This window comes from Falco rusticolus, chromosome Z, assembly GCF_015220075.1.
Source record: "Falco rusticolus isolate bFalRus1 chromosome Z, bFalRus1.pri, whole genome shotgun sequence".
Classification (NCBI taxonomy): Eukaryota; Metazoa; Chordata; class Aves; order Falconiformes; family Falconidae; genus Falco; species Falco rusticolus.
Genome location: NC_051210.1, coordinates 84,563,820 through 84,589,222, shown reverse-complemented (window position 1 = coordinate 84,589,222; position 25,403 = coordinate 84,563,820). Strand labels below are relative to the sequence as shown.

Sequence of the window (25,403 nt, the reverse complement as noted above, 5' to 3'; positions counted from 1 at the left end):
ACGTGCTGACTGAAGAGTTGGTTTCAAGTGCAACTTTAATTGGATATAGTAATCTTTTAACATGGAAGGAAAGCAGTAGTTTGCTTAGAAAAATCCAGTAAACCAGTTGATTTTTAGCTCCAAATAAAGATACAACATCCCCAGCATAAAAGCAGTCTGCAAAATCCATGTCTTTGAAGAGTTCTAAAATAAGCACTTCACTTGAGCCCTTCTTTCAAATTAACATGCCTTTCATCATGGATTCTCCTTCCTCCCTGTAATGATGAAGATAATAAATGATGCAAGGGGGAAGGGTCATTTTCCTTTTTTAAGATGCCTAATTTTATTTTTATCTAAGAGTGACACTTCATAACTTTTAAACTTTTAACATTAACTATAACTTTTAAACAAAAGAAGAAGAAATAAGTGTCATTCAAATCAAGAGGCAAGTATCTACCCATCGAAACAGAAAGTCTAATTGCCAGCTTCACATTCCCATCCAAGGCCAAAGGCAAAACAAATCTATGAATGAATCCTATTAAAAGTACTCAAGTACAGGCTGTGAATTCTCAGAACCATGAACTTTCAAGTACAGTGAATTCTCAGCCTAAAGTCTTCTCCTCAGTGTGAAGTCCAGCTTTCTCTCAAGATCTCTTGCTATTCTCACAAAGTGGCTGTTCAGTTTTATTTGTTCATTTTTAAGATATGCTCAGTTTCAATCTGTTGCTGCAGCGAATGAACTGAACTTCACAGTTGGTTCTCAAAACCACAGTCATACCTTTCCTTCTATCATGAAACAAAATAATTCCTCAAACATTTAATGTCAGTTTGCACTATTCATGAGTTATGAGATTATACCTTTTCCGACACATATCCAGTAGGAATATATTAAGTCCCGTCTCTTTTTCCTGCATTAGTTTGAGGATGTTCTGCACGCACAGACAGTTGGCAGATCGGTAGGGATTTGGAGCATCAATAGGAACCATAAAACTGTTTCCATAGTTTTCGTAGCCATGGCCAGCATAATATAACAAACCTGAGAGTTCAAAATACACGTGACTGAAAACACAATTCAAGAGTATATTTCTATAAATTATAGCAGAGTCAAAAACTTAATGCACTACATCTACACTATGTGTCTGTGGGAGATTAAGATCATTCAAGCTACTCCAAGCAGTTGTGGGTTTTTTTGGTATCAATATGCCTTTGCTAATACAGGAAGAAAGGAGAGACAGTGGGGGAACCACGTTATCATCAACTTCACAATACACAGACACCACACATTTTGAAAAAAAAAAATATTTAAAAAAATCACTCATGCATACTGGCATCAAACACAAAGTTAAATACTCTTTAAATGCTTTAAGTAGAATTACAACCTGTAACAGAAATAATCTTTTATGTATGATATATAACTCAGAGACACGAACAAGGAAATGTGCCAACTGTAAAACATATTCTCCACATGTGCAATCACAAAGCTTGGAGCAGCAGCAAGTCATTGGAGATTTTCTAGATGGAAAAAAAAAAATTACACTGAACAGTATAGATGGATTTTTAATTTTTTTTAGATGAGAGATGCTGTCATCTTTAAAATTATTCTCCCTTAAATTTTGGCATTTTTTTACTTACCATTAAGCACTGGCAGTTCTTAAAAGAACTTCAAGTAGAAAAAAATCAAGAGAAAAACCTTGCTTGCACTATGAGAGCATTTTGCAAGTTTTTTGTTTTGCTGTTTCCTCTGTACCGTCACTTCCTACAGTTGTTTTTGTCTTTTTTATAGAGAGGGTAAAAAGGGATAAGAAAGATTTTTAAATTTGGGGGGAGGGGGGAGGGAAGATTATTCCATGAGCATGTTTGGTAGGATTCCAGAGCACATTCCCATTACTAAACTACCAACAACTGATTTTTAGTTGATTGTATCTACATCTCTGTACAGTTACAGCCTTGTGACTCTTGAGGTTCTATTAAACAAACAAATACTTTGCACGCTTACCTATATACAAAAGATTATCCTATAATCACCTCCGTCAGGTGTCAATACACAATGGCCTACAGTATTTTAAGATTTAAAATCCTCAATAAAACATGCAATGTTTTGTATAAAGAAAACATAATAATGAAATTTTAAAAAGCTTTTCTTAACCCTGTAAAAGGGAACCGTAACCTAGGGCTTAGATTTTACTTATATGACTAAAAATGTAAAATATTAAAATCATATCAATTTGCCTTAAGATTTTAGCATTAATAACCTCCACTGCTGTAAAATGCAGTTATGAGACACTTGTATGATTAAATGCAATTTTCCTATTGTCTGCTCCCAGTACTGATTTTGCATATCTATGGCAAGTTCCATCTTCTAAAAAGAATTTTTATTTAACTGTACAAAGTAGCCTATTGATCAGATATTCAAATAATATATAGTGCTGCAGCTGAATAAAATTCAACAGAGATATGACGATTTATGCTAGAGAAATGGTCTTATGTCATTACTCTTACTAAAAATAGCTGTGAAATTTATGTCACTAGAAAACTTGAATATTCAGAAATAACAAAATAAGGCCCATCCTAACATACTAAAATGATCTATATTTAAATCAGGTTGAATGGGTAGGTATGCTAGATGTTTTTACCTTTTCATTACAGATAGCTACAACGAATGAAAACACTTCTCTCACACAGCCCTGTACTTTTTGTAAGGGAATATAGCACTTTAAATTAAGCCTTTGGTTCTCTTACTTGTAAGCTCTCAAGTCATTAACAACTATGCCAAGACCTTGCAAACTGCTCCATTCAATCAACAGCGCTGAATTTCTTTTTATGGGAAACACGCATAGTCAAGATAAGCACACAGCAAGTGCATACAAGGTAAACTCCAGGATACAAGGTTTCACTTAAACAAAGAGCCTAACGGTTATTCATCTGCCAGAGTCTTGGAAAATGGCAACAGCTTTATTCAGTTAAAAGTCAGATTTCTAAAGGGCACAGAATTGAAAGTGTATGATTAAAAACCTAAACAAATAAAGGTACTATGGGGCTATTTATAAGATATTGGGCTATTTATGGTTACCTGAGACTAGGTAGTTTCAAGAGAGTTAAAAATGAAGTGCCAAGTGGCTGACTCCATGTTAGGTCCTAAGTTAAAAGGAAACGCTTATATTTGATTTCCACAGAGTTTGGATCTGGACCTAAATCAAGGTCATATTTGAAATTATATATATATATATGAGTGTATGTTAGATAAGTAATTGGACTGACTGTTTCTTTAATGTAAAGCATGATTTATCAGAGTATTTCCTCAATGAATAGAAATGTCTCAGAAATAACAACCACATTTCTTTTATATCCTTGGCAGATGACTATGCTATGCTTATTTGATGAGTACCTGCAACAGTTAACATGTTGAGCTCAAGACCAGAAATAAATCTCTGCATACCCAGAGTAAGCAGAGTAAACATGTTTGGAGTGCCTCATTAGACACTGTGACACAACAATTTTAAGTAGGCTCAAGTTCCTCGTAGATATCAGCATTTAAGCAATATCTGCCCGCCCTGCCCCCACCCCCCTCTTTTTTTTGTAAAAAAAGAAAGCAGCCTAACTATTTCTAGCCTTTAAAACATATGGGTCTATGCTTTTACCTTTTGTGGAATACAATATTAATTACACCTTACATCTAGAATAACATAAACTAAGGTATCAGAGGAGACATCATCACTGCGTTTACTGCTTCTGCTCTTAAAGAATGCTATCTCAAATGCCACTTTCCTGGTCACAAGCAAGAATTACACAATGTCATATTAGGCACCACGAATATGTGTAACAAGGACTAAAACAGAAGTAGCCACTGTGTGTCTTCTATTTGGAGCTATGCCTACTAAAAATACAATAAATCATTATCTATTTGTGCACTGACAGCATGTTTTATATGCTTTAAGCCATTAATAGCCACTATCCAGAAAGAACCAAGTGACCATTTAAATTGAAGTAGTTATTGCCAAACACTGAAAGAATACTCTGCTTACCTTTCTGAAATATCAACTTGCTGGAAAAAAACACCTTCAAAAATAAGCCTTATAAAAGCTTTCATATGGTGCTGGTGAGAAACTCTTTATAGATTTTCAGTACTGTACTTTCTAAATTCATGTCAACAATTATAGAAAAAAATTGAGGAAGTACAAGAATCTAAAAGCTCTCTCAAATGTATAAGCACATTATTTCCCAGAGAACAACAGAAGAAGAAAACTGCTATCAGAAAGTCTACTAAAATTTACTGCCATACTTAGTTTTCATGTCATACAAGTTTTGGCTGTGATATTAATACGCAAATGTCAGATCAGCCAGTTCTGCACAGACAGAGCATCAGGTAACACACCATTAAAAAAGTCATTCTAAGAAATAACCTGACCTTGTGTTCCAAAAAAGAATCAAATAATGTTTTCTTGGGTGGGCATTACTATAGGCGTTCTGCAATTTAAGTAGGGCAACTGGCAGAACTTTTTGGTCTCTGCTCTAAAGAATTTCTGGAGCTATTTATGCTATCTTAGCTTTTAGAAAAATGACAAAAACAGTGGCAGTCGGTAGCAAACTCCTCAAAACCCACAGCAGAACAACTGTTTCTTACACTCCAAACCAGGTCATTCTAGTCTTTTTCCGTGAAAGACATGAAAGTTTCTGTTCTGTGTATCAATTCCACCATGCCCTCCCTGAGCTAGCACACCACCAGTTCTGTCTTGTGTTTGTCCCTCAAAATCAAGTTTATGCAAGACAAGGTATTCCAATACAAGAGTAACCATCTAAGAATCAATGCATATCAGTAGTAGCAATGCATACCGAACCCAATTGGTTAGTCATTATCCAAGCAGAAGGCACCTCCTGTGCATGTGGAGGAAAGCTTAAAATTTTTATTAATATTTTATTACAGGTATCTTATAAATGGATGTGACTCAAATGACAAAAAGAAAAATGTGTTAACCACATATCTTTTAGTACATATACTTTGCTTAATTTGTCTTCCTATAACTTAAATCAATACTAACAAGATGCTGCAGTACAATTATGAAAGCGATGCTGCAATTTAGAGGTGGGAGTCTTGGAATTTTGTGGGGTGTTATTTTTAAGTCTGAAGAGTTTAACAAAAAAATAGATAAGGGTTGCTGCCTGCTTAAGCAGCATAACCCCTATTAAGCTTTCCATCTAATGTGCAAAGACACACGGGAAGAGTAAATTTTTACTATAAATTCAGATCTTCCACAGAACTCAGAAACAATAGTTGTAGTTCTGCCTGAACAGGAATCTTAGTATTCAACTCAGTGAAAAGTTCTTCATTATTGACGACTGCAGCCAGTCAGAACCTTAAGTCCACAGCTCATTAATTTCTCAATTAATGCCTTTCCTTAAGCAAGGTATATTCTGCAAAGGATAATGTGAATTCCCCTCTGTTTTATTTTAGTTCTTTAAAGTGCACAGACATAAGAGAACTACATTTTCATTTCACATAAACAAACTTATTTTCAATTTTCTTTTTGAAGTGGAAATCCAGGTTTGCATAACTCTCTCTCATTCCCTTTCAAGGACATTATGAAAAACTGTGCTTGCCAGGCCAGTATCACAATAACTGAAAGGAAGCAGCAATTCAAAATAAGAATTTCTACTGAACCTGAAAACCTGGCGAAAAAGAGGGCAAAAAAGATGTCCCACTCTCCTCCCCCGGCAACACACCTGGTATCAGAGTGCAGCTCACTGTCAAGGCAAAGGAAAGCACTCCTCTTCCTCTGTTCTTTACAGAGCTGGCAAGTGAGGACTAAGAGAACAGAGCAGCCCCTCCCAAAGAGCACCAGAAGGATGGAAATCCAGAAGGAAAAAGCACTCTGCAGACATCCAGTAGAAAGACAGGGGATAAACAGAAGGCAAGCCCATAACATTCATGCTGTGCTTAAGGCTGTTCCCCACCTCCCCAACAGAAGTGCAACCTAACAGTCTAAGTAAGCCAAGGGACTGGCCAGTGTGAATCAAATCATTCATTTGCAGGCACAGAGAAGAACACAATAAAAGTTTACAAAGAAGATGTTTAAAAGGTCTCCTAAAGGCACCAAGGACTGCTGCCCAAGACTACAGGTAGTCTTGTATACTGCAGTTACACAGTTCTCAACTACCAGCTCATTTCCAGAATACACTAATACAGGTAATAGAACAGATTATTCTTGCTCTTGCTTCAAAGACTAATGACTTCTAGTACAAATGTGCATCTTCTGCAGAGCATGCAGCAGGTTTTAGCAGACAAAACATATCAGTACTACCAAACAAGGAAGTGCACTGCAGTTTTAGGCAGAAAACAGTTTAAAGAAAAAAGTTCAAACATTGTATTTGTTCTAAGAATAAAGAAAGAAAAACACTTTAACCAGTCAAAAGGCATGCTGGTGTGCATTCTTCACTTTTCCCATTCTACATACATGCCATTTACCATGAAGTTTGTTTTGCTATTGCATATGGTGAGCTGGCAGAGGTAAATACCAGATGTTTGTGTACTTGATGCATCATAAAACTGACCTACTTCAGAAGGGATGTCGCATGTTCTTACCATATACTCCTTTGTCCAGGAGAAGTAAAAATTCATCCACTGCATTTCGCATCTCAGACTCAGTAAGATCCAGCAAAGAAACAACTTTGAAATCCAGCTGTCTTAGCAAATTGGTCAATTCATAAACATCGACCATTGGAGCCTTGAGTTGGGGGTGATTCCAGTAGCTCATATTTCCTATTAACAGAGCTACCTTATCTGTTGCTGCAAAGACAAGGGAAAAACAAAACCACATCAGGTTTATATATTCCATGGGTTCAATACCTTTACATTTAATTTCTTCCAAAGTGAAAATAGCATCCAATCTCACTTCAGCCACAAGATTTTATACGATTTTAGAAATCATCCTACATCAATAATACAGGTCAACTCTCTTCTCATCCAAAAAAACATTTCACCAAGGTCTGACAGTTCACATATCTGACCTGTGACGCATCTCAGGCTGGATAATCTGTCAAGAAGTGAGTCACTAAGGCTATCTCCCATTTCTTTCATTTTTCTGAAAGTACAATTATTGAATTCCCCCATGCAAGAAGAAAGTTAATAAACATGAAAAATCTCATGGCAAGTGGCCAAAGCTACAGCCCGTATACTTTTCCAATAGCCTCAAATTTTCTTATGGTTCTGTAAAAACAAACAAAAAACCCCACCACACACAAAAACACACTTTCACATGTCCCGTCTCTCTAAACCACAGTACATTTAGGTGGAAACTTTTACAGGTCAGAAGTTAAGTCTTTTTTCTGTTTGTTAAGGTTTCTTTTTACTGTTGCTTTGGTTAAAAACAATTATACAGAGATATAAGAAAGTTACAAAATTTGGAGGAAAGTCTACTCCTTCTGTGAGTATATTCTCTCATAGTGAGATATGTTCATTTTGATTTTAATATAGTCTAAAGTAATTCTGTCATAAGTAAACAAAGCAGCAATGAAACAGGAAAAAAAAAGTCACATGAACAGAAATGCTTTAGAGACCACTAGCCTGATTTTTATGCAAAAAATTCCAACTAAGTTACAGAAAGGCACTTATTCAAAGCAACGCATTTCCTCCCTGGTTTGTTACTTCTCCTCTCCAATAGGTATTATAGTCCCACAGCTCTGGTGGCAAATGACGTCATATGAACGCCCAAAATCATCTTCAGAATCAGTAACCCTTCACAGCTAGATTCAGAAGAGCACGTCTGTCCATAGCTTCCAAGTTTAACATTTCACCTCCTTCAAACAAGATGTTTCCAACATTTTTGCAGCTGGAAAACCTCCAAGGTTTTGAACAGTGTAAACTATTTTAAACAGCAGAGACCGATTAACAATGGCATACTGTCACTGAAAAACACTTCTAAAAGTACAGGCTTTAGAAGTGCTTTATAAAAGATGAACCAGAACTGGGGAGCACTTCTACCCCCTCTCACACAGCTGAACCTGAAAGAGTGGTAAAATTTTGACAGAGGCCAGCAGCCTTTCCACCTGGTTTAGCATCAACAAGACAACATGCCTGACCATAGTCAAGTCTACCATGCAAATTTAAGAATGCAGTTAAACCCCAGCAACTATTCTTCATAACACATCCATCTTTATGAGCTCCAGTTCAGGATCAAAACATCCTCACACCGTGCATAAGAGCTAAGCTTGCAGGGAGAGCATACCCTTAGCAGACAGACTACCAATCCTTTTCAATCCTATCATCCTAATACCTCTATCTCCAACTGCCGAAGTAGTCAAAGTAATGGAGTAACACACTAGCTAAGGTTGTGGCCAGAGGAATTTGAAACAGTAAACTGAAACAGATGAGAAGTTGTAGACGCTCCACTGAGTCACTAAAAATACTGGTGTCCTCACCACAGTTTACTACTGAAAGGGCAGCCAAGCATTATAAAAGGACTATAAAAATACACAGAAGTCTCCCTCCCTGCAGCTATTTGAATGCATTACAGTTATTTCACTAGCAGGGGCAGAAGAAGCAATATTCAGAAGCTAAATGTATTACCTAGATATGAAATACATATGTTCATTACAGCTACACAAAACTACTTACCAACAGATCTGTGATTTGATTGTTCTTGTAAGCCTGCTTGAAATAGATTGAAAGAGCAGATCATCAGTAACTACAGTCATAGTTGCCAGCATCAGAAGAAGAACTGCATGTTCCATACAGCCATAGTCTATTGGTACTGCTTTGCTTAATATGTTACTAGTTTAAGAAAAAAAAAGCGTGCTTTTTTTTCTGGTGAAGTTTTAGGGTGTTGTTTTTGTCATTGTTGACCTGATTTCTGTCACCCTCTTCCAGCATAGCCTAACAGGATATGAATAGCTAGTTCTACAAGTCAAGAAATGACAGATGATTACAGTATAATTTTGAATCTCATAAACTGCACATCAGCATTTTTAGTAACTTCCAAAACAGTTCATCCTCTCCAAATGAAAGCAGACATGTAAGATGGGAGATGTTTAGCAGAGATGACCATCTGTAGGTGAAAAGTCTTTTATTTTGTACTTGACAGAGGGCTGGTAGAGCCAATGCTGTGCCAAGAGGAACAGGTAAGTGATATGCCAAAGTGGTACACTTTGGGTTACATGTTATGTGTCATGACAGTACCATTTCAGTGACTAAAACTAACTCTTGGCAAAACTAAACATATCTTTGATATCTAACCTAGGAAATTATACGACCTTTGTGATTCAAGATTTTGGGAACTCTATATCTGGGATAATCTTTTATGGAGCACTACTCCAGATCTGTGTTCCTATAACAAACATCAAACAGGCTTCAAATCACATTAGCTCACTCCAACATGAATTTAGGAAATATAGCAATTCAATCTATCGTGTGACAGTCATCTTACATCTTTTTCACCTTAATCATCTGAAAAAGCAACAGCATACTAAAACTTAGAATCCAAAGCAGCCACAGACAAGAATGCAAAAGATAATTCCTTCTATATTTGTATAAGTATACATGCAGTATAGAAGACCAGCCTTGTGTGATTTTACAAAGATAATAGCAACCCTATGATTCGCTATACTCTTCAAGTTAATGTATTGGAACCAGAAAGCTGTGCTGTTCTTAACATGATATGAACCTCTATTAAGCTACATACTGTAACTATATATTAAACTATATATTGTAACCCTGCTAGGCTTCAGTGATTTGTAACATAAGATGAAGATGCAAAATTAAAGTTTTTCAAAACTTATCACTTACCTGGTCTTTGAAGATCAGTTAGATCTTCTGTGAAGAAATACAAGTAAAATCATAGTTTAAATGAGAAGCAAAAAGATACAGTTTTACTAATAAAAATATAATTGTCTTGCCATTATTAATAGAAGCTGAGCGTTAGAAAACAAACTACCTTTCTAAAATACTTTTGGCTTTGCATTTCTGTAAATCTAATCTTTCATATATATTTTCATATATATATTTCATTATATTTCATATAATCTTTCACTCAGAGAGAAGAGAAAATCCTGTATCAGTACACGAAGCTATCCTAGAAACAGCATTATAACATAGCATATATCAAATCAAAGAGAGAAACTCATACTATGCCCCAGTCCCACAGACATGCAAGCAGCTGGAATGAACAAGGAACAAGATAGCAGAATCACCCAATTGAAAAATAGATGTTTGAAGGACTGCTGTAAAAGCAACATCCTGAGCAAGAAATCTTACTTTGTAAAGCCATGTGTATTCAGAAGACTTCAGATAAAATTTTCAAACATTCTAAGCTACGACAGGTTTCACCTGTTTATTCTGAAGACATTAGAAACTATGGAAAAGAAAAATAATTTACCTGAAGCACCAGAGGTCTCTTAGAACAGGCCTGCTCCATCCAGCAGAGCCCTAGGCAGACCTCTTAGCCACAAAAAGCAGGCTCATATATCCACGTGAGAGACTGTAGTAACCCAGGGCAATATTACTGTAGGTGTTAATATAGCTTAGTAGCAGAATGATGTTGCATCCAAGCAAACTGTAGTTTGGGTGTAGACAACAACAAATATGGTGGTTACCTTCTGCTTCAAACAGTGGTTGAATCACAGGCAACAAGGAGGCTTCTGCATAGCGCTCTACCAGGTAATACACACACCCCCAAGCTAGAAAAGATGTGAAGGCTCAAAGAGACCACCAGTCACAGAAGCTATGCCATGGAAGCGGCTGATACCGAAATGTGTCTCTCTTGCATGTTCCAGCAAGTGACAGTATACAGTCGCCTCACAATGTTAAACCTTTAACAAAAGAGCTAAAGGGGAACATCAGCTCTGAGTTCTGGTTAAAATCTGAACAAGAAATGATGCAGAGCAGTTTGATTCCAAGAAAATTCTACAATTCTATGAAAAAACTGGGTAGAGTCTCATTTATTGTACTTTGCAAATCCATTTGTTTTTTTCATTGTTGGTGGATAAGCTGGGGGGTTGGGGGGGTGGGGCAGGGGGAGGCTGCTATGAGCTGCCTCACATCTTTATACATGATCCCCCCATGATGTAAATATTACAGGCTTTGAGATGCTTAGCAATCAAGGGATGGCATCAACACTAAAGTTCACAATGCACTTCTTCCTCCCCACTGCAGCAATGCAAAGGAAAGCAGAAATTGTCCTAATAAGGTTGCTAGAAATACCTCTTGCAGACACAGAGCTGACAGTGGAACTAGCTCTATCCAGCTCTCTAAGGTCACCCAGGTTCCTAAACACTTTTAGGTTTTCTTGCAAGGATGTTGCCTCCTGAGCCCAGCAAAGGAATCTCTAGATCTTTACATTTCACAAGAAACTGCAAGCACAGGACAAAAATCAGTGCAAAAATCAAACAACTGAATACTACAGAAGAAGGAAGTAGTTTGCTTTTTCTCCCATGTGCTCTAGATCATGATATCAAGGCAAAGAAGACAGAAGCACATGCAGAAGGAACGTTGTATCACACGTCAATGTTTTAAAAAAGACTGAAGCTCTTAACCCACACATGCTTTTCAGTAACACACTCAACAATCTATCATCCCCATCACTAATTTTTAAAAATCAATTCACAACTAAAGATTTACTTTACCTTCTGTGCACTCCACTGCCATAGCTTTCCTTCCTTGGGTTTTAAGACAGGGCGGGGGGGGAAATTGGAAGACAATTTCTCTCAGTTATGAGAGTTAGCACACAAAGTGGAAGACAAAGGTCACGTCCAAGCTTCTCTACAATCTGGCTCATTTTATAGCAGTACAAATCAGTACTGACCACAACACTGTATAGTAATTATTACTACAACTCAGGAGTATTAAACTAGACTATTTCTTAGGATAGGAAACACCTTTTCATATGAATTATGTAATAGTATTCCCAGCTAGATCTGAAAGCTATACAAACAGCTCTTTTCTTTAGTATATTGCAAATATACACACATACACTAAACTGTGTTATATTCATTTATTTTGCTTGCTATGAATAATCTCACCTGTTCTGATTGCTAAAGGACTCAGCGTAACACAGTTCACATCACCAGCAAGGGTTAAACCATATTTTAGTTGTCAAAAAACACAAAGAGATCAGCTTGCAATCTGCTGACAAGCCACATACATGTTAGCAGTGCCAAAAAGTGATAGCATTCCTATGCTGGTTACCATAAAAACTCAAAGCCCTTTATAACTGATAAAGCTCTAAAATTCCATTTGCTGCAGGCAAGCACAGCTATTTTAACTGGATAAACTAAAAAAAAAAAAAAAATAAAAATGCAGAAAGCATGTTCTTAGCTCAATACTGAACGCTTCAAAAGTAAATTCTAATGATAAGAAATCGATAAATCAGATGACCCGTATCAGAGAAAAACTCCTTACCTATTACAACTTCTATCTTCTTGCTGTCTTGATCTTCCTGGTCATTGAATACATGACACCAATACGTCCCTTGATGTTCCACATTCACATGAGTTACCTATGCAAGCATCATCATAGTCACCCACCAGACCCCAAAAGAGCACCCGTATCAGTTTCATTTAAGCCCACATGCAGGAAAGAGTAAAAACTAAAAGCAAAGCCTAAACAAATCCAAAAGCTACTGAAACCCTCATTCTTCAGTAAGCTGGACAGCACATGTGTTCTAGAAATGCTTTCAAGAATTGAAGACAGATTACAAATCCACAAATGCACCAGCTCATACAAATCTGAGTGCTTTGCAGGGCAAGACAGAAAGAGAAGATTAAATTTTTACTGATACTTTGTTATGTCAGTATGTCACACCAATCTAAAATACACTATAGACTTACATCTCATGACTACTACCTGAAACGTGTTCAGGATTAAAATTATGCACCCGAGCGCCTCAGAACAGTATGAGCAAATAAGTAACAAGAACAGGAGTACAACTTACAGGGAGCATTTCCACATGAGGTTATCAGGGCTATAAAAAAGTTATTTTCTTCAAAGAAGCTTTATGTGTAAGGTTAAGGTTGGTTACACATTAGCTCCCCCAAGGCTGCCACTTTGCAGTAACTTACCATGTAGACATTTTTGCTCCCATTTGCCAAGGGAAATCCATTCCTGAACCACTGGTAACGAGGAATCGGGTTTCCAACAGCTCCACATTCTAGTACCAAAGCATCTCCCACTGTCAGGTTTTGTGGCTGAGGCTGAACACAAATGTGCAACTTATTTTCAGGCAAACCAACTAAGCTCCCTTTATCAAAAAACAAAAGGGGAAGAAAAAAGAAAGTGAGACAATCTAATCACATATAGATTAATATGAATTGATGACATATGGCCACATCTTTCTGGAACTACAAGACTGTTTTAATGGCAATGAGATTAAGTTGTTTTTAAGAGTAAGCTAAAAATGAGTAGCTACAGCTTTCCAGTTCTTCAGCTGAAAAGCAAAAAGCAATGGACATTAAATATATCCCAGAAGTAAAAAAAAACCAAACTTAAGCCCTTTTTGCGTTATTTATTCCTGCCCGTAGGATTATAAACAGTCCAGAGAAAAGAGCAAGTACAAAGAAATATGGCTACTGAAGGACTGATTGAGGATCCAACTTGTGTGCAAGTATATACACAGGAATAAGAATTCCAAAATTGAAATCAGTTAGATCTAGCATATTACTAGTCTTCTCATTGTAAACTGAGCATCAAACCTTAGGGTAAATATAGTAAACTAGACCAAAGCTAAAAACACTTAAGAAATATCAGCCACTGACATGTGCCCATATAGAAATGTCACTGGAAAAGAAACCTATTCAGAAAACCCTAAATACATTAAAAACTTGTCCAGCTTATGAAATCTAAGTTTATATATGATAGAATTTATTGAAACAGTATTGAAATTAATTTTTAAAACATCCACTAAACACACAAGAGCGCTACACTGAAAAGGTTTCCAATCTCTGTGTACTGAACAGTTCCATTACCTGACACATACCAACACCAGCACAGACCTACTTGTAAAGGTCATGCAAGTGATCTTTTATCTCAGTTGCAAGGTCACTCATCTTTACTTTTAGATTACACATGTAGACACTTTCTGTCAGCAGAGCTATTCATGACTGACAGTTAGCGGGTGATGACATTTTCCTTTGCATAGTAAAATAAAGGGAGACAATGATACAGGTATCTCTGTTCTAATAGTGTCTGAGCTTCTTGGAGCATTATAAACATGCATTTCAGAGATTTTACAAACAGAAGTTTCATATTTATGATCAATGTTGACTCGCATTTTTAAAAGAAAGCTGTGACTGACAGATGCATGAGTAAATACTCTGGTTCTATGACCACTGCTGTATGGCATTTCAAAAATAGAGACCCTGGCTTACCATGTTCTCTATCAACTTCTGTAATGGTAGTGTTTTGGTTTTGGTGTTGGGTTTTTTTTTTTCTTACAAGGGGATTTGTTTTATTTAATTTCTATCATAGAAAACATTTTTAACATGTCAAAATAAACTTTACTTGCTTTCACTCAGCTGTTTACAGAACCTTCCCCCTTTCTCCCTCTCAATGTTCCAGTTTGATATCAGAATCTTTCAACAAAACATAAAGAATTAATTTCCCTTCAGGGCAGAAAGAAAGAAATAAGATAAGATGGAAAGGAACTGCTGTTGTAGTCAAATTAAACAGGGTTGGTCTTTAAGACAAAGAATACAGAGGTTACAGACAGTGAAAGAGAACGTAAGATTGAACAGTAACATTGTTTCTGTCTCCAGTGGGGCCTCTTAACTGCCAACTCATTTATAGGGTCTCGTTGGTACAGTCCATTAGTGTATTTTGTGAGTGGTACAACAACGAACCTGTACTAGTATCCTCCAGAATTGTGTCTGGCTGCCTTACTGATCACAAGTTCACGACAGCTATGAAAGACAGCTTTAACAGAATGGAGAATGGCCGATCTCTCAACAAGCAGAAAGCAATGAAAAGAGAGGAGGAAACAAGTATCTGAAACAAGAAAGCAACAAAGGGACATGGAAAGGAAGAAAAAAAACTTAGCAGCTGAAGTAGAAGACTTCATACTTGGTCAACATTTGCAGAAATGGTACTGTCAGCATCATCTAGTTCAACTGAAACACCAGATCCCAGGCCACATGTTACAGGAGGTAGAGAGCATTCATTCAGTGCAAGCACTACATACCCCTTTTAGCTTTCTTTGTAAGGACCCTGAAAGCGAAAGTCACAGGAAGGAACAATCCATCCTATTGTTCACCCTTTTACCCATCACCAAGACCTACACATGCTAAAATTCACTGGTTGGTCAACAGTCATGGAACATACAGCAAGGCACTAGCCCATGGACACTTGCTGCCTTTTAGGCACCAAAACTTTTGCCACAAGTGTGAAACAACATACTGCTGTTTTTCTCAGATTATTATTTTTTTAAAGTAGTCATTACAATGTTATTCATCACCTGGTGCAATCAGCAAGATCTAAAACTGCAGATTTCTAATTGAACAGAACCTGAAGCAGGAGCAAAGGAAAAGCAGAAGAAATCACTGCTGAGATAGAGGACCAAAAATATGTTAGAGATTAAAATGTACAAAGGTCACCTCAAATGAAACTGCAATAGGTTTTGATCTTTTACTGGAAGTAAAGTTCCTCTAACAAGTGGGAAGATAGACTTCCGGAAGACAATGGTTTTGCCACTCACCATGAGATGTACCCTTGAGATCACAAACTTCAAGTTCTGCCCACTGACTGAACACAAAGGAAGATTCACTGTTCACTCGACAGATGTAAAAGCCAGAGTCACTTACGTTCACTGGATTCAAAACCAGCTCTGGAGAATTGCCATGGGGAACCTGAATGACAGGTGAACGAAGATATATTTAAATTTAGACTGATTTAATCTAAACCAGGATCAAACATTAGAATATGTATTTCAATGTCCAAAACACCAGCCTCAGCTCCTTCATTTACCTGAAACTTTTGGATGAAGAAGTTTTGTTCTATGTATTTAGCAGCTTTCCTCCAAGAATAATTCATATGCCTCTATTTAAGACAATTCTGAGCTTTTAAGCCAGCTGACAAGCTCTTCCTGAAATTAGTAATTTTTACCTTTTTCCACAAATAACTCTGAATAATTTCTTAAGCACTACGCCAACCAGCATGTGTGTTACATTCAGCTCTAGTCTTAAGATATATTCAACTATGACCGGGAAACTGTAACATTCTTACACAGAAAAATATTTTTTTACTACATTACATTTTAACTGTAATAAGCAGGAAATGACTGTAAACATTTTGTAAGCCACGTTTTGGATGTTCTAGATAAACTTTCAGAAGGTATAAGAAATGAGTGAAAAATTTCAGTCCTACCAGCAATTTAAAATACACAAACTTACTGCATTTTTTGAAACAGTACTTACAATAAAACAACATCAAGAAAAATGTGCATTCATCTTGTAGAAAGATAACCAGGAACAGAAATATGGGCATTAAGTGCTGTCATTCAAATTCCAGAGATACCAGCTCACACACATGCCAATATTTTACCACGTAAGTCTGTGGCAACACTGAGTTCAGGCCTTCAACTGTCCGTTCTTAGGAAACCAGTTTCCATCTGTCCAAGACCAACAGTGACTGGCATTTGTTCCAGTGTAGCAGTTTCTCAGTGGCCTGTGTTAAACTTTTTGGTAGGCTGAGACACAACTAAACTTACAGTTTCCTTACTGTCACATTCCAAGATCAGCCTCCAAGGATAAAGTGGTCTGAATATAAGTAACAATATTATTGTTTTAGCACACTGATAGGGTCATTATGCAGCATTTCTTAAACTTCTACTGTTACTCGTATATATAGTAATCTTCCCTCATTGTAAATAAGAGTAAGTCTTAAAAAAAAAAAAGTATCATCCAAAATCTTTACCTATTATTTTCACCATTTAAACCCCCTATATTCTGTGTCAACTATTACCTCTTTTTCCTGCTTGAACCACTGGTACTGCACAAATGGGTGTCCTGTTGCCCAACAGCACAGCTTGACAACCTGACCAGAGAGCACTGCTTGAGAGTCTGGCTGTACAACAATCTTTATACCTTTAAAAAAGAATTTACACATATGAAAGTTATTAAGAAATACTATTTCACAATTTAAATTTGGGTTCAAATTGTCCTTTGAGCGAAGAAGGTTTCTGTCATTAAATATACTTGAAAATAATTTGTTTGTACTGTGTACACACACAGTTCCAACTAGTTATGACTTTAAGACATTCAAAATTGTCATCCATTATACAAAACCCATGCTCAAACTGATCAGTACTCTACATGATTTATCAAAGATTTAAAGTAGATTATTCAGACATTTTAGTTTTAGATACTTCAATCCCTCTTGCTCTCTACTCACTAAAGCAAATAATACTTCCAGTGGCATCACTTCTGGGAAAAGTATTCCCAGTTTTAAGAGTTTGCTCACTCCCAACAATTTCTTTGAGTTATTAATCTTCAGATTAAGATTAGGCACAGCCTAAGGGATGGATCAAAACAGCAAGAGTTACCTTAACTACAACATAGTGCATTTTTCCATTATTGCTCACGCAACCTTATTAGCTGAAACATGGTTTCAGCTTTATGCCTTTGACTCCTGTAGAACACAGGGCTGGGGTTTTCTTTTGTCAATATACAAGGTCAAATTTTCCACTTCAAATTTAACTGCCAGGAAATAGCATGAGCGAAATTCTGACACCAGTCTGATACGATCCAGTTATTTTCTTAACCTAGACCATTCCAGAGATCTTGTTACACCATGACTCCAAAACCAGATTCACTGGTACAACCAAGGTCATCAGAAGAAAGGGGGGGTGGGAGCGGGGAGTCAACTGTAGAACAGAGTTTAACCTTACATTGCTGTCAAAAAATACACAGATCCATGACCAAGGTGTTCAGCAACACTGAGGTGATAAGCCACCAAAAAAATTGTCAGTTTAAATTATTATTTGCTATGGATGGTAAAAGACATTTAACCACCCCAGTGGGACCATAAGCAATACTACACATTAATAACTAGCTGCTACAATACTAGCATTGTGGGCTAACCCCCTGGGCAGATAAGCACCACACAGTCCCCCAACCCCATGGGATGGGGTAAGAGAGAAAGGAAGAATAAAACCAAGAAAACTTGCAGGTCAAGATAATATGAACAAACAAAAAATAATTGTTTAATAAGTGAAGGATGAGTGGAAGAATAGTGTAGAAAACAAGCGGCACAAAGGCAATCACTCACCACCTCCTGTGGGTAGACACAGAATAGTATAGAGTAAATCAGAAGCTGTGTAAAAAGGTATCTGCAAAGAGATCACAAGTACCCCAGTACAAGACTCAAGAATATCCTTTGGTCCAAGCCTTCTTATTACACTCTGTCAGTGGTTTTCTTTTTGTCTGCTTTTTTTGCTCCCTCCTGTTTAACAGCTTAGCTGCACATCAGTACTTTTTCCTAACAGAGAATGTTTGAGGAAAGAAACCATAACAATTTGATCAATGGGCTGAAACCTGAGCAGAAATCCACATGGTCAACAGACTGAAATAGAGATGACAACATTTGGAAATCACATAATCTTTGTCTAGCAGGGAAGTGAGCTATATTAACTTCCTTTGCACACAATCTTAATTCAACAATCTGAAATAGTTGATCACACTGGCAGCTACTCCAAGGTAGATACAGGACTGGTAAATTCCCAGCCTTTCCTTCTCTAAAATGACTTCCCTCTGTACCCTAGCCCTGAAGATTGCTACCTCAGTTTGTCATTTAACACTTCCTCTGCTGTTTTTCACAGTTACAGACAGTGCATCAAGTACAGTTTTTGAGCATTACAATCACCTAACATTAACCAAGCCAACAGGAATTATATTTCACTTTAAAGGACAGAAAAATTTGCTCTTTCCAAAGACTTCCACATTCTTCTTTTCTTCTTAAAATCTCTCCTGATTTGCATCACCAATATCTCTTAAGAAAGTAGTTGAGAAAAACAAATTATCTGAAATATTAGTGTTTTGCACTCCTTGGAAGCATTACAAACAAGTTCTAGGAAATTTATTCATAATTTCTTCACAGTCTCATTAATTTTCCTGCAATTCACTCAGCGCTATATAGCTACTTCCTGCAAGCATCACAGAATTCAATGGTTCAAAATCAAAACCTTCTGGCTCAATTTTCTGAATGATTACAAAGATACATAAAAACTTCGATTTTCCTTGGAAAACGCAAAGCTTAAGTTTTACCTTTGAGGATGGCAAGCTGACATTTATGGTTACCAGACTTTGAAACACCTAGTGCAAATTAATTTCTCATAATCTTAACTACAATCCAACTGTTCTGTTCTTAATTTACAGACTGGTAAATGTTCTCCACCATTTCTACAAACTCAGCCTCAGTTGTCACATTCAGACTGAAGTGCCTAAACTGCTGCAGTAAGAGACCCACCTGCAGAGGAAAAACACTTCCTTGCTCTTGTTTCAATCACCACAACTCAGTGAGGTTGCACAAGGACTAGGGACTAGACTGTAATACCACAAATTGTGTATAAAGCCTTTTTTTCCTCCCTAGCCTGGGAGAAAACTCTTTGCATTTCATTCATTTCCAGTAAGTTCACATGACAATATAACAAAAGTGGAGAAAAGGGACAAAGAGGTGACCCAAGGAACAAGATGTCTAGGCTTTCTCACTACCATAAAAGGAGAAATTTAAAAGTTTGTAATAACTACTAATTTGTGTCTTTACAGGAAGACAGTCTTCTGTAGAGTAAATCCAATGTGACAGGCAAGTCTCTAAGCTCTGAGAGACAAACAAGGTGCAGAACTTCTGAAAGTCTATGCTTCTCTGAGAGATCCTTTATTGTTGCAAACAAAGTGATGTCCCAGCTTGTAACAATACATCTCTGCCATACAGGTACTGAAGTAGTATCACTGCCAAAACAGACCACTAAGCAGCATCAAAACTGTACACCCATTAACCAGTACATTCATGGCTTTGTGAGCCTTTTTTAACTGGTAGAAAACAGTCTAACAAAACAGTACGACAGCTACAGAGGTCTCACATTAAACGATCTGTTCCTAAAGGAACATGAGCAACACTTAAGCTCTTATCAGTGAGTTAGAACAGTCAGTTATGAATTTGTACTTTGACTTGAAGCATCAGCCACCCCGAACATATAAATTCATTGCACACACCAAGGCCTACCACTTCTTTTTAAATAGTTTAAAATTCTTTTTGACCCAAATTGTCTTCAAATACCCTTTGCTTTGGTTTCTCTTGGTTCCAGTTTCTCAGTCTCTATTAAGCTTAGTCCTTAGAGGCTGAATCCATTCTATCACAGACCGTACTGTTCTGCAAGAGATTCATTTATAACAACACCATCTCTGCAGTTCCAAGGGGTCTTGACAAAAATCTACTTATCCTTGTATTGAGGAGAACAAGCCAATATTTTAGCCATCTATCTAGTTCCCTAGCTGATACCAGTATCTCACAATTCTGCTGTTTAACAAGTTCCTGGCTTACCCAGGATTTCGTTTTCTTTACATATTTCAAAACTTAACTTGACTGACAGCCACAAAAAAATCCTCAATGCAACGGCAGCGATACTTGAGATGATCACAGATCAGGCAAGCACATTTTGGCTCAGTGCAGGCACTCTGCAGTACAAATGTGAACCAGGATGTTCTTGTTTTCAGTACTCCCCCAGTAACCACCAGATTGAGAACAATAAAAAGGAACAAGTGTTCACAGTGCAGGACAGCATACTACTGCCTATGCTTCCAGCTCGACTCTTGCCCCTACAAGCACAATCCGCTCACACTGATATAACACCAATTCCCCTCCCCCTGCCAAGCCTACTGTGCTATACTTCAGCTAGACAAAGCTATCATGTAACTCAATCACACCTCATTCCACACACCATGGTGGTCCTAGTACAGTAACAAGCAGCAGCCTTAACTAGATGAAACAGCTGCAAAGCATTACCATAATTTACTTGAAAAATTCCAAGGTTGTCTTAACAATGATTCTGAGCCCATGGCTTCTTTCCTCACACTGTCCAAACAACAGGACAGCTATCAGTACAGCAGGGTGCCTGCTAGTCTCACCTCCACTCCCTGATCTGAAAAGAAGCTTTTGTAACTTTCAAGTAGGCTGAATTTCACCACATCCTGAAGGAGGAGGATGTAAGAAAGGGCCCTGCTTTGGTACTATAGCAAGAAGCACTTGGTCTACATGGTCTTACCTGTGTACTCCCTTGCGCTGCCCCACTTCCTACACCTTTTGTGAAGAAGCAAGCTGAATGTGTTAGTAGAAAATAATCCAGTTCTATCCTGTTAGTCTGTTTTTCTGTCCAATTAGCAAGTTGGACTGCATCCAATATGCACCAGAACTGGAACTAATTGGACCCTTCCCCTTCAATTAGGGTAAGCTATGAAATGCAGTTAACGAAACCTGTAGCCTGAACAGATGGCTGGAAACACTACATGTCTTTCTAACTCAACCATTTCAGTTCTGTAAGCATCTCCCAAAGGCATAGTTCGACACAGAACTCAGGTCAGCACCTGTCATATCCATGCAGCCAAGTCCAAGTCTACAACAATACTGCATTAAGTCTGCTTATCCACTTGGCTTACTCTTAATCTCAGAAACATATGAAACAATTACTATGGTAATTGTACGAATACAAATTATTAGCATTCAAACATCAAAGATGTTTTTACTTACTGTAGAAAACGAATACCTCAGTGTTTCCAGTGTAAAACACATGGCCGAAGTGAAAGCCCAAACCAGAACTGACCTGAATGGCTGAGACACTGGAGAGCCTCTGTATGCTCCAGGGCCTGCAAGAACTCCACAAGCTCTACCACTGTGCACCCGCGATCTCCCAGTAGTTTTAGGAGACTCCAGCTGGGACTTCCTTCTGGCTCCAGCACCTTGAGGGAACACTGTTCTAAATCCAGAGGGCTACAAAATAATGTGAGAAAGACATAGCATTACTTTAGTACTTTTTCCTCAGAAAGGAGCTGAGCTCAAAATCACTTGTAGACAAGCAAAAAGATTAAAAAAAATACAGATGGAAAATTCCTAGCTGATTTGGACATATGTGCAACATTTCCTTCAAGTTTCAGGAGTTCAGAGGTTATACAGTGACACCTCCACAGACAGAAAGTGGTAGCAGTGAGTTGCTTCAAAACAAGCGATGCTTGTACCTAACAATTCTGACCAAATGTACAAAGTAATCTTCTATTTTTCACTTTTTAAAGGCTCAGCAGAAAAACAAGTACAGCACCTTTCATTTTCATGTGCCTAATTCAGAAGCGGTAAAGACTGAGTCAGAACCTAACTTGAAAGTTCAGGAAGACATTGATTTTCAGAGTAGTTGTTAAAAGTGACTGCTGCTGCAGCTTAACTGATACACACATCTACTGCTACAGGTTAGTTAACTGCTTCAATAAATTCATCTCCAGGTATAAACATACATAGTTTTAAATTCTGGTGTTAAGCCTTTGTGTACTTTCAATCACAACAGATTAAAATAACACAGATAGTAAAGAAATGAATACAGCTATGGAAAAGGAATGCAAGTTTACGCATTCCCACTAAAAAGTTTCATCAATGTTTCTTTCATTAAATTACAGTGCCGTGCAAACCAAAGGTGAGATATTTTCACTTATCAAGCAGACCTTCACAGTATTTTATTGGATAATAAAGAGAAGGCCCTACAGAGGGGTCATGTTGTAGTCCTCAGGCTCTATTTCTCTATATGAATAAATACAGTCATAACAGAAAAAGGACACATCTGCATAATGTACATTCAGTGCTGCACTTGAAATGCCCGATTCTTGAGATACGCTCCTCTAAACAAAATCTTGAAAAAACACAGGAAGTAAAACGATCAGGAAGCAATCTAGAGAAAGCGACCTAGGAAAAAAGAGTTGAAGAAAAACAATACTTTTACCCTAATATAGGCTGGAAGAGCCACAGGGAGTCAGCAAATATTCCCCGTGTTCCCCGCCCGGGGGAGGCAGCCGGCGCCGAGGGAAGTTGGGTGAGGTGCAGGGGTGCTCCCCAACTAGAAAAGTGGCAAAGCGAAAAGCCGCGCCACTCGCACTCAGCTACTCTTCGCTGTGGCTAAGCAGACATCTCCCAGAGCCGGGCCACGCGTCCCCGACCTCCCCTGCCGCAGCGCAGCGGCCCGGGCGGGGGCCGCCCCTTCCCTGGCAGGACGCGGCAGGCCCGGCGCGGGCCGGGTAACGCGGGCTGCAGCGAGCAGCGGCGACCCAACAGCCGCAGCGTTCAGCTCTTCGCTCGAGTACCGGCTCGCGAAGGAGCGGGCAGGCAGAGCCGAACCCGGACCTACTCTGCCCTCATTGCCCCGCCACTGAACGGGACCGACATCGCCGGCCGCCCGCGACCCCGCTTTTTAGCACGAGCAGCCCTAGCCCGCAACCTCAGGGAAGGCTCCGCGAGGGGAGCCCAAGGCCGACGCGCCCCTGCCCTCCACCCCGCCGGGACACCATGGCTTCGGCTCCGCCAAGGCGCCCGGCCTCGCCACCCGTGCTCCGCCGCCTCGGCCCCGCGGCTTCCCACCGCAGGAGCCCGGCCCCCCGCGGCCCCGTCAGCCCCAAGCCGCCGGCCGCCCCGCAGCCTGCTCCCGCCGCCTGCCGCGCTCCCCACCCGCTCCCGCAGGCTGCCCTCACCTCAGCCGGACCCTGCCGTGGCTCCCTACTCGCTGCGCCAGGTCCCGCCAGCCCTTGCCTGGCGCTGCCCGGTCCAGCAGCTCGCTGAGCCTCCGCAGCAGCGGCTCGGCCAGGCGGCTGAGGGGCACGGACCCCACCATGCTCCGCACCGGCCCCGACATCGCCACCCTCCTGCCTCCTCCGCGGCGGCGCGCCACGGCCCACCCGGGGCGGCGCCCCTGGCCGGAAGAACGCGCGGAGCGCAGCCGCACGGTGCGGCGCGGCTGCTCCCCTCGCGCGCCGCGCGGCTTCCCGCCCTTCCTTGAGGGAAGCCTCGCCGTGCCCGTTGCTGGAGGGCTTGTGGCACTTCGGAAAGGGAATTGTCTTCCCTCAGCCCGGGAGGTCACGCTCCGGCGCTGCTGACAGTGTGAGGGAACCGGTCAGGGTTTTGCTTTACCCAATTGAAACGGAAAAGCTGAGCATCTGACTCGGAGGCAGAGACCTGCTGCCGGCGTGAGCCCCTGGCTCTGAGGCAGCCAGAGAGCCGGGAGCAGCTCTCTGGTGGGAGAGAGAGGAGTCGGGTGGGGGAATAAACCCTGTAAAAATCTTAGAACAGTGGGAACAAGGCCTTGCTTTGAGGAGAAACATTTAACTACAGCCAACACAGCCACGGACTCCTCTGTGACACATCCTTTCCCACCTTTTAGCCAGGGAGAGGCAGGACTGCTTGGGAAGAGACTCCTGAGGAGAGATGTTTCCATCGCTGCTAACGATCAGATAAGTGTAGCCATTATCTAAGGACAATCCTCATCTCTCTGGAGTTACAGCTTGCTCAAAGTTGACTGAGAGTGCCTTAGAACGTAATTTAACTAACACTTTAAACGAGTGATCAAGCATTGAAATATGGCTGCCTGTAATTAAGGTGGGTTTTGTTATGTGACTGCAAGCTGTTTTGCCTTCACAAGTGAGCAAGCTGGAAGTCAGCTGGCTGCAGCCACACAGCATTGAGACCAAACTTGTAAGTGTTGCTGTAGGGTCTGTTGTCTTGTGGGTTGTATTGCACTGGTCAAAACAGGCTTTATGTCTACAGAGCAGGTAACAGTACCGTATCTCTCCTGACTTCTGTGTAGCTTGGAATCTGAAACCCAAGCCATTTAGTTAGACTTCACTTGAAGAAATTGCATTGAATGGCTTTTTGCTGTGGTGTTAACCAATAGTTTATTTCTCTTAATTTAGGTGGAAAACCAGCCTGGGTGGCAAAATGGATACAAGTGAGACAGTAAATTTGACTTTCTGCTGATAGGTAGCTACCCACAGCTGTGTATAATTTAACTGCTAGAAAATCAGGCAGGTGTCTTTCACCCACCTCAACCTGTGGTCTGTGCTTGTTGGGTCTTCCTAGAATATTACACAGTTGAATTACCTCAGGTTCAATATGGTCTTAAATACTGGTTTCTCATTTCTTTGGGGATTATTTTGGCTATTAGGCCATTATATAAGGCATAGATAGCCCTGCTGTTATTCCTCAGTGAGGGTGGTTGTAGGTGCTATATTTATTGCTGAACACACGAGTTTCCTATCTGGGTCTAGATAACACTGAGAGCAAGAAATATTTAGCACAGTAGTAGCTCAGAACTAGTTTTAGCTGTGCTTTCAGCAGAATGCTTAAGAAAAAAACTTGGCACAAAACTTGCTTTTCAGTCTTTTCAAAATCACTTGAGCTCAGGGTGGTTTGTGCATTTCATTCAAGTTCC

At 39.4% G+C, this 25,403-nt stretch overlaps 1 protein-coding gene across 4 annotated transcripts in view; it reads right to left on the bottom strand.

Moving 5' to 3' along the window:
* MALT1 (MALT1 paracaspase) overlaps positions 1-23,892 on the bottom strand; it is a 33,133-nt gene extending 9,241 nt beyond the window's left edge. The window contains exons 1-11 of one of the 4 annotated variants that reach the window (XM_037373932.1): positions 23,671-23,892; positions 21,768-21,934; positions 16,916-17,037; positions 15,651-15,801; positions 13,024-13,202; positions 12,365-12,461; positions 11,590-11,622; positions 9,755-9,781; positions 8,588-8,623; positions 6,557-6,760; positions 838-1,015 (exon numbers count right to left, since the gene is read on the bottom strand). In XM_037373932.1, the coding sequence (XP_037229829.1) occupies positions 838-1,015; positions 6,557-6,760; positions 8,588-8,623; positions 9,755-9,781; positions 11,590-11,622; positions 12,365-12,461; positions 13,024-13,202; positions 15,651-15,801; positions 16,916-17,037; positions 21,768-21,934; positions 23,671-23,831 (1,355 nt within the window). In that variant the 5' untranslated portion in view covers positions 23,832-23,892. The remainder of the gene's footprint in view (positions 1-837; positions 1,016-6,556; positions 6,761-8,587; positions 8,624-9,754; positions 9,782-11,589; positions 11,623-12,364; positions 12,462-13,023; positions 13,203-15,650; positions 15,802-16,915; positions 17,038-21,767; positions 21,935-23,670) is intronic. The other 3 variants (XM_037373933.1, XM_037373934.1, XM_037373935.1) reach the window with 3 other exon arrangements.
* Positions 23,893-25,403: the final 1,511 nt, after the last annotated feature.